Below are 9,962 nucleotides of genomic sequence, written 5' to 3'. Positions count from 1 at the left end.
CTGCAGGGGGTCCAGTAGAGGGTCAGTGATGGATTTAAGGTGTGCCAGCACCAGGCGCTCGAAAGACTTCATTACCACAGAGGTCAGGGCGACGGGTCTGTAGTCATTATGTCCTGTTGGCCTTGGCTTTTTGGGCACAGGGATGATGGTGGAGGACTTGAGACAGGCTGGCACATGGCATGTCTCAAGGGAGGTGTTAAAGATGTGGGTAAACACCGGAGACAGCTGGTCAGCGCAGTGCTTGAGGGTGGCTGGAGAGACAGAGTCCGGCCCAGCTGCTTTGCGGGGATTCTGCCTCTTGAAAGGTCTGTTAACTTCACCCGCCTGAATGGAGAGAGTCGTCACTATAGAGGGGGGGAGGTGGGAGGCCTCCTGGGTGGGAAGGGGTAGTTCAAGACTGTCCAATTGTCTTTCAAATCTGCAGTAGAACTCATTCAGGTCGTTGGCCAGGCGGGAGTCGTTAGTGGAGTGGGGGGCTCTGGGCTTGTAGTTGGTAATTTGCCTAAGCCCTCTCCAGACAGAAGCAGAGTCGTTTGCAGAGAATTGGTGTTTTAGCCTCTCTGAGTACAGTCGTTTAGCCTCCCTCACCGCCTTGCTAAACCTGTTCTTCGACTCCTTGAAACTGTCTTTGTCCCCACTCCTAAACGCGGCCTCTTTCTCTGACCTCAACCTTCTGAGTTTAGCTGTAAACCAGGGTTTGTTGTTGTTGTAGCTTACCCTGGTGCGTGTTGGTATACAGCAGTCCTCACAGAAGCTGATGTATGATGTCACAGCCTCTGTGAGCTCATCCAGACTATTGGTAGCAGTCGTGATCATGTCCCAGTCAGTGCAGTCCAAGCACGCCCGCAGATCCTCCATAGCTTCACTGGTCCACTGTTTTGATGTCCTCACAGCAGGCTTACAGCGCTTTAGCTTCTGCCTGTATGCAGGAATCAGGTGGACCATGGCGTGGTCAGAGTGACCCAGTGCTGCTCAGGGGACCGCATGGTATGCTTTGCTGATTGTAGAGTAGCAGTGATCCAAGGTGTTTCCTTCTCTGGTAGGGCATTTACATTTACATTTACATTTAGTCATTTAGCAGACGCTCTTATCCAGAGCGACTTACAGTAAGTACAGGGACATTCTCCCCGAGGCAAGTAGGGTGAAGTGCCTTGCCCAAGGACACAATGTCAGTTTGCATGACCGGGAATCGAACTGGCAACCTTCGGATTACTAGCCCGCTTCCCTCACCGCTCAGCCACCTGACTCCCATTTGATGAATTGTCATCAAATGGGAGTTCTTGAGTGAGATTGCCTTTGTTAAAGTCGCCTAGCACAATAACCAAGGAATCCGGATTTTCATGCTCCACACTCAGTATCTGGCTGGCGAGCACACGTTGAGCCTCGTTGACGCTAGCCTGCGGAGGCATGTAGACGCCAACCAGAATGAATGATGCAAACTCTCGTGGCGAGTAAAAAGATCTACAGTTAATAAAAAATGATTCCAGATCAGGAGAACAGTGCTGCAGAATCACTGTCACATCTTCACACCAGCCACTTTTAATGTAAAAACAAATACCACCGCCTTTCGTTTTGCCAGAGAGCACAGGGTTACGATCCGCTCTCAGCAGTTTGAAACCTGCTAGCTGTAGCGCAGAGTCTGGGATCAGTTCACTCAGCCATGTCTCCGTAAAGCACAAATTTTTTCTTTTTTTTCAGAACCATAAGAGCATGTAGTTAAACAAGTTACAATTAAACAACATGAACAGCTATAAGTGCAAGTGTACCTGTGGAAAAAGCAAGCAACAATAATAAAAACAATATATCACAGCGAGTACAAAAATTTAAGTCAGTTACCACTAACCACAACAGCAACAAGTCTCTAAACAAGAGTCATTGTGATCCTTGAGGAAACTAACATCGGGTCAAGCGAACCGTTCCTAAGTACCGTTGTACTCCCAGAACAAGTGCGTCTTGAGCCTTTTCTTGAAGGTGGAGAGACAGTCAGTGTCTCTGATGGAGGTGGGGAGTTGATTCCACCACTGGGGGGCCAGACAGGAGAAGAGCTTGTGTTGGGACCGGGCGGTCTTGAGCGGTGGGACCACCAGGCGGTTGTCTGAAGAAGACCGTAGGTGACGGGTGGGGGTGTAAGGCTGCAGGAGAGACTTGATGTAGACGGGTGCAGTCCCGTTCACTGCTCGGAAGGTCAATACCAGGGTCTTGAATCTGATACGGGCCATGATAGGTAGCCAGTGGAGAGAGATGAGGAGCGGGGTAACATGGGAGCGTCTGGGTAGATTGTAGACCAGGCGGGCCGCCGCGTTCTGAATCCTCTGAAGAGGGCGGGTTGCACATGCTGGGAGACCAGCGAGCAGCGAGTTGCAATAGTCCAACTTGGAGAGGACGAGTGCTTGGACTAGCAGCTGGGTGGAGTGCTCAGACAGGTATCTCCTGATCTTCCGGATGTTGTAGAGGGTGAATCTACACGACCGGGAGACCGCAGCAATGTGGGCTGTGAGGGAGAGCTCGTCGTCCATGGTAACCCCAAGGTTCCTGGCAGAGGATGAAGGGGTCACCGTCGCAGATCCCAGGGTGATTGAGAGATCGTGGGAGATGGAGGGTTTAGCCGGGATGATGAGAAGTTCTGTTTTGGCGAGGTTCAGCTGGAGGTGGTGCTCGGTCATCCAGGCGGAGATGTCTGTGAGGCAGGCCTCAATCCTAGCTGAGATCCCCGGATCGGTCGGGGGGAACGACAGGTACAGCTGCGTGTCGTCAGCGTAGCAGTGGTAGGAGAAGCCATGGGAGGTGATGATTGGTCCAAGTGAGGTGGTGTACAGAGAGAAGGGGGGTCCAAGGACGGAGCCCTGTGGGACACCAGTGGAGAGCTGGCGAGGGCCTGACAGTTTGCCTCCCCAGGAAACCTGGTAGGATCTTCCCGACAGGTAGGATGAGATCCACTGGAGTGCAGTGCCAGTGATGCCCATCTCAGAAAGTCTGGCGAGCAGGATCTGGTGCTTAACCGTATCAAACGCTGCAGAAAGGTCCAGCAGAATGATAACGGATGACCTGGAAGCCGCTCTGGCAGACTGGAGGGCAGTGGTGACTGAAAGGAGGGCAGTCTCTGTGGAGTGGCCAGTCTTGAAGCCCGATTGGTTGGGGTCAAGCAGGTTGTTCTGAGAGAGAAAGTTAGACAGTTGGTTAGATACAGCACGTTCAATTGTTTTTGAAAGGAAGGGTAACAGTGATACCGGTCTGTAGTTCTGGAGAACGGCAGGGTTAAGGGAGGGTTTTTTGAGTAGAGGGGTAACTCTAGCCTGTTTGAAGGCAGAGGGGAAGGTGCCAGAGGTGAGAGAGGAGTTTAGGACATGGAGAAGAAAAGTTATGATGGAGAGGGAGATGGTTTGAAAGAGAGGGGAGGGTATAGGATCAAGGGGACAGGAGGTGGGGCGATGAGAGAGAATGAGGTCAGAGATCTCTGCCTCAGACAGGGGAGAAAAAGAGTTTAGACATTTAGTCTTTTTTATTTGATTATGCGTAACTGCTACATTTGTCATCGTAACAATTGGAATAACACACATATTGCATATATAAATCACAAGAATAAAAGTTTATTAAATAAAATGATTTAATAAACATTTTTACATTTGAATTTTGGCAGGGTAGGCCATGCCTACCTTGCCAGACTGCACGTCATTGCCCACAACTGCTGAACAACGCCGACACACAGTGCTTATCTTATCCACCACTCTCTCGCCTGTACTACTGTAACTGAATGGGAAACCGAAGTTTTCCCAAACTTGCAATCTTATAGAGGCCGGCGGGTCCTCTCTCGCGGGTCGCCACCACTCGCCATACTAGTCTTTAGTGCTGCTAGCTATCTCTGACTCACGGTGGCGCAAATCAAAGTTTCAGAGCTATTGATTAGATGTCCCTAAAGAACACGAGTATCTAACAGTAGTTCCCCATTACATTAATTAATTTGCACGCAAGTCTTATTTATATATACCGTGTATTCTCTGTGTAATTTCATGCACCGAACCGTGACGCCCGTAGCGTACGGTTCAATACGAATACATGTACCGTTCCACCCCTAATCCCAACACCTCTCCAGCATAGATTCAGCCAGTAAGAAGGTCAAGAACTCATGGCTAGTATGTTGGGGTTCATCTACCTAATAACATCCTTCCTCCCTCCCATTGACGAGTTCACGACTCACCCCACCGACACTGCACTTGGACCGATCATCACCTCCCATGGCTTCTCCTACCACTGCTACGCTGACGACACACAGCTGTACCTGTCGTTCCCCCCGACTGATCCGGGGATCTCAGCTAGAATCGAGGCCTGCCTCACAGACATCTCTGCAAAACTGAACTTATCATCCCGGCCAAACCCTCCATCTCCCACGATCTCTCAATCACCCTGGGATCTGAGACGTTGACTCCTTCATCCTCTGCCAGGAACCTCGGGGTTACCATGGATGACAAGCTCTCCCTCACAGCCCACATTGCTGCAGTCTCCCGGTCGTGTAGATTCACCCTCTACAACATCCGGAAGATCAGGAGATACCTGTCTGAGCATTCCACCCAGCTGCTAGTCCAAGCACTTGTCCTCTCCAAGTTGGACTACTGCAACTAGCTGCTCGCCGGTCTCCCAGCATGCGCAACTCGCCCTCTCCAGAGGATTCAGAACGCAACAGCACGCCTGATCTTCAACCTACCCAGACGCTCCCATGTCACCCAGCTCTTCATCTCCCTCCACTGGCTACCCATCACGGTCCGCATCAGATTCAAGACACTGGTACCTTCCGAGCGGTGAACAGGACTGCACCTGAATACATCAAGTCTCTCGTCCAGCCTTACACCGCCACCTACGGTCCTCTTCTGACAATACAGTGTTTCCTCTATGTTGATTTTGCCGTGGTAGCCCGCCACGGCTAAATTTCTGCCGCCACGGTATCAGAAATAGGACTGTACAAAAAAATGTTTTAGGCCATCTATCAACAGTGATGGTTAGAGTGCATGTCGGAGAGTAGCACGGACACGCGCTTCACACCGCAGTTGGGATTGCGTGTGTGCGTCCTTGAGAACTGCAAGTCGTATAACTTATGTTGTCAGTTCATTTAAGCCTGTTATTGTATAAGTCTATAGTTCTTGCAAATTTAAATTAAATTAACTCGTGATTTTCGTTGTTTTGTATTCTTCCACTGCTAGCTAAATTGCACGTCTGTGGTTCGCGATTGCTGCCCTCGCTGACATTTGTATTTTAGGTGCATTATAATATGCTGAAGTAGTTTTAATTAATAAATAGCGTGTTCATTGTTATTTGCTACAGAATGCTTAGCCTATCAAGATCAAATGAAGCAGACAGTGTACCTGCTTTCGAGTAGGTACCTTAATCGATCGGATAGTCTACTGACCATTTACAATAAGTTGTTACGTCAATTATTACCCTTCAAAAGCATTCTGGGTGTAATCATCCAGAAAATCATTTTGGAACAATTATGGAATGTTCTTGGCTATGATTTCCTTATTCTATGCCAGTCATATTCAAATAGATATCTTAATTACTGCTAATAGTTAAAAAAAAATTCAGGGACTTGCATACATGTCTTACAGAATTGCCAGATACCAAAATCTGAATCCAAGAAGGTAACATTTGGCCTGAAAAACAACAAAACTGAAGGCAAGACACCATTTACAGGCAGCTCTATTTTTTAATTATGTCCAATAGACAGGGACATCTGTCCAATATAATTATTTGTTTTCCAAGACTGACTTATGATTCATAGTCTGTATTTTTGATATTCTTTACCTTTGATATTTCATTTATTGACAAACGTGCCATACAAAGTTCAGGAAAAATGACAGCAGTCGGCTATTGAGTCCAGAAGGGCCATCTCGAGTGCCCTTTGACCCCCAACAGAAGCCCCATTCTCTTCCTCCTTCTCCCCTAGGCCTATCTCCCTCTTCATCCTCTTTCTGCTGCCAAACATTTCATCGTCATCCTCATCCGTTGATACCTCCTCTGGGTATTCATCTTGTGGAAAGGCTCCTAAAAAAGAGAAGGAGATGGAGGATAAGAGCAAACTCAGATGCCATGGTCATTAATCACTATGAATATCGACAAACTAATGAACTAATGATGATCAACAATTAATGAACAACTACCTTCGCTGAGATCCCGCAGCCTAAAAAAGAGAAAAGCACACATCCTCAGTCAGAATACATCACAATCAAGTCAGAATACATCACAATCTAAAAGATAGCTCATGTGCGTGTGTAGCATTGTAACATAGTATATATTACTCATAATATGAGGGATCAGGGGATGATGCTCACATTTTGATAACTTTGTAGAGTTTCTGGCGGTTAAAGCTAGGAGTGTTGTTACGACTGGCGAGCTGAAACAGCTCGTCTGCCAAGGCACCATAATCAAACTGAAATAAAAACTGCTGTCAGAACAATGTAACTTGAATTCTGTAGACGCAATTACTTGTTTGCAATAAAACCATGCCAGTGCCAGTGTGTTAAACAATCACCTGGAGAACCGGTCCAATTCCCTCGTCGTCTGGTAACTCAATGTCCAAGCCATCCTCCAGGTTGAACGATTCGTCTTCATCTTCATATTCAGTTGATGAGGTGCATAAGTGCAAGGACAGAACAAAGGGAAAAAATGCTGGCAGTTCTGAGAAAGACAAGTTCAGGCCTCAAGTCTTTTATAAATTGTTTAATAGTTGTGCAAAGCCTACCATTTGTTGGCTTTCCTGAAGATTTCTTGCTGGGTTTTTTGACACTTCTGGTTTTCACATTCTCTTCCTCAGATGCCTGTCCTGAATCTGAATCTTCTGTCCGTGCATTCTTCATTTCTTTCATTAGATCCTCAATAGCAAATGGAGCCTGATCTACAATGACACTAAATATGCTGTTGCAGATGGCTCTAAGTAGGATGCGACTGGAAGGAAGGAAAGATGGGTGAATAAAAGGAGGGTTTTCTAAAGCATTTTTTTGAGCAGAGTGGGTTGCAGACTTGTCAAGCTACCTACTCCTTGGTTTTGGCTGCTGACTTGCAGAAAGGTTTGATGAAGGTCAAATTTTGTTCTGCAGTGAGCTGTGAGGACAACAGAAAAAGGTTCAAAACACACAACGGATAACAAAACAAGTCAGCAGTTACAGGGTTAAAATAGCCACAACTCATACCTCAGCTGACCCCACGCCAGCCAGCTCTGTCATGTAGAGGTCCATAATGTGAAACAGAAGTCCACAAGGTGCTCCACTGGTGCTTTGGAGGACCTGTGCTGTGAGAAGTTCCAAAAACCTGGCAAGTACGCTGTGGAAGAACAAGAGGTATTCAATCAGAAAAGTCTGTAGTGACATTGTTAAGTACAGTAAGGCAGTTCTATCCAGATATTTTTATTTACAGGGTTTATAATTACAGGGTTTATGTGAGAAACAACCAAAAAAGGACTATATATATATATATACACACACACACACACACAACAAGCTATTAGTCTGAACAATCAAATTCAATGAAGGGATGCCTTTAACTAAAAAGTTAAGAGGTCAAATGGTTGATTCAGCCATTACCTTGTCTCCCATCCTTTCTTCTTTAGCATCTCAAAAGTCTGCCTGAACACCAAGCGAACCAGCTGACAGATGAATGGGTCTCATAAGAATTTGTAATACACCCAAAAACACAGAACTATTGTCAAGCGTGCCATTATTATTTTTTTAATCCAGATAAAGCTCTCTTACCATATTCCACAGACACTGACCTGGTAAAACTTGTCCATGCGCAATCTGTCAATGCCAGTCCACTCCCTCTTGATAGTCTGCAAGAAGGTCTCCAGATACTGAAACTCTATAGAAACAAAACAATTACCATAGTGTGTGGCCAGGAAGATTCGGTCAGGGCTGTGCAAATAAAATGTAAATTATCATAAGGTATATACGATGTTAATATGGCCTACATGACTGCTTATAAAATCTGACGGATGGCAGACTTACGGCTGTCAACACTTTGAAAGTTGTGCAGAAGGCCTGCAATTTGATTTGACAGCTCCTCCTGGGGCACAAATATTTTCCATTAAGAATTCAAAAGTTAAGATTTGAAGATGTGAATGCAGTCGCTCGCCGATGTGGAGCCATATAAAAATAACGTAGAAACACTCACCTGAAGAAGTGGTTTGTCCTGCATCCACAGACAGTAAAAAAGGCCCTTCCATAGTTTAAGTAACTCATCCCCGCTGAAACCACCTACATTCAAAGATGGGAAAGTAAGTATGCATTGATGCCAAAGCATTGTATCTGTGCGTGCGATTGTTTACCAACCAGTGAGCAAGGTGTTGCATGTAAGTTTAACCCTTATCTTCGGGTCATTGTGACCCATCAGTCATTGTGACCCACCGTCGTATTGCGACAACTTTACCGCATACAAAAACAGTGAAGCATTTTCTTTTAACCGTCGGGCTATCTCAGACCCCCCCCCCCCCCCCCCCCCCCCCCCCACCCCCCACCCCCCCCCCACATTGCGAAGGTTAAAAGAAAATGCTATTGGGTAAACACAAAGATGGTTCGTTGTGAACCTTTGGGTCATGTGACCCGAAGGCAGCACAAGGGATAAAGTCAACTTGGTTAATCAGATACAATGTATGCAGTATTCAGCTAAACCAAATTTACAAATATTCGTTGTGCATGTTCTAAACCACTGTTCTAAACTAAGCTCCTGCGTGGCAAAGGGAAAGCTAGGTCACGCTATCACTAAAGCTAGAGCATGATGGTGAAGGTTAGGATTTGCCTAATAACCAGCTAACGACGTTAACGAATTGACCGTCTTACCTTTGATTCTCTGGGACCTTACACTTATATATTTTCTGAGCTTCTTTATTGCTTTTGTCCTGATATGTTTCTCGTTAGATGCTAATCTTTGAGCAAACTGGATCTCAGGTTCTTGTTGTATTGGCGCCATGTTCCCAACACTATACGTGGAACGCTTACCTACCACCAAAGATTATAGAAGAACAATATAAGTTATTTGCTACCACTGACGTCCTTTTTGTTAACGACTGTTACTTTGAGCTGCGCACAGATGACGATTACCTTTCTTCTTCCTTTGTGAAAATGTACGGCAGTTGGCATTCACTACGTTGCATTACTGCCACCTAGTGATGGGAAGTTAAGAACATTTTGCTGACCAGCTTCTTTGAATTTCGTTGTGAAATTACCACAAAAATCGAATAATTTGGTGAATTTTTTAGGAATCGTATTTTTTCCCGACTTCCCGAATAACACGCAAATAACTGTACCTTGTGGGTCCGTTTTTTGTACGTCACTAACTCAGTTAGCTGGATTTGAAAGGCTCTGTGCAAACTGTTTTGTTGAAAATATTTGCTGGAAAATAATCTGGATGTTGCCCCAAACATACTTATTATTTAACAGCATCCAGTCGAATTGAGAAGGCCAGAACTGATGGTTAAACAGCGAGGTGAAGTTAGTTTCATATTCGACATTCATCTCACATTCGGAAGACGCTACCAGAGCCTGTTTAAAGATCCTGTAAAGTAAATTCCATGTTTTGCTTCTAAGTACATATAGGTGTGAAATGAGTTCCGGAAAGCATGTGCAAAGCGCTAAAACTTTGTCACACTGAAATCTGGAGTTAAACCGAAGATCAGTTTCTCTTCCGTTTTCAGATCAGGTTTTAATGGGCGGAGCCAAAAAATGGCCATGTAATTCGCCCTATCTACGTCAGATCACTGAATGGCTCCTCCTGCTGTACTGTTATTGTAGCCTACATCAGCTAGCTAGCTAGCTTCAGGATGTCTCCCACCACCCGCAACTGCATCTTCCCTGGATGCAAAAACTCCAGCTGCGCTGCAACGCCATTCAAGTTCCCTATTGATAATGAAAGGAAAAATAGGTGGATAGATTTTGTGAAGAGCCACGCTCATGGAAAGCTTCGGATAAACTCCAACAGCCGCC

At 45.8% G+C, this 9,962-nt stretch overlaps 1 protein-coding gene across 2 annotated transcripts; it reads right to left on the bottom strand.

The window, feature by feature from the left end:
- Nucleotides 1-5,678: 5,678 nt before the first annotated feature.
- Nucleotides 5,679-9,088, bottom strand: LOC136965229 (ribosomal RNA processing protein 1 homolog A-like). Of its 2 annotated transcripts, XM_067259293.1 has the most exons (12): nucleotides 8,820-9,088; nucleotides 8,155-8,237; nucleotides 7,989-8,046; nucleotides 7,757-7,842; nucleotides 7,569-7,630; nucleotides 7,179-7,308; nucleotides 7,025-7,089; nucleotides 6,731-6,933; nucleotides 6,521-6,600; nucleotides 6,321-6,418; nucleotides 6,150-6,169; nucleotides 5,679-6,033 (listed from the first exon to the last, which is right to left on the bottom strand). In XM_067259293.1, the coding sequence occupies exons 1-12, from the start codon at nucleotides 8,947-8,949 to the stop codon at nucleotides 5,834-5,836; spliced, it is 1,215 nt and encodes a 404-aa protein (XP_067115394.1). In that variant the 5' UTR covers nucleotides 8,950-9,088; the 3' UTR covers nucleotides 5,679-5,833. The 2 variants fall into 2 exon arrangements, with proteins under 2 accessions (XP_067115394.1, XP_067115395.1); XM_067259294.1 differs by lacking the exon at nucleotides 7,989-8,046 and having other exon boundaries at nucleotides 8,820-8,959.
- Nucleotides 9,089-9,962: the final 874 nt, after the last annotated feature.

This window comes from Osmerus mordax, chromosome 21 (assembly GCF_038355195.1).
Source record: "Osmerus mordax isolate fOsmMor3 chromosome 21, fOsmMor3.pri, whole genome shotgun sequence".
NCBI classification, from domain to species: Eukaryota; Metazoa; Chordata; class Actinopteri; order Osmeriformes; family Osmeridae; genus Osmerus; species Osmerus mordax.
The sequence above is the reverse complement of the archived record's forward strand: the minus strand, read 5'-3'. Positions and strand labels throughout refer to the sequence as shown.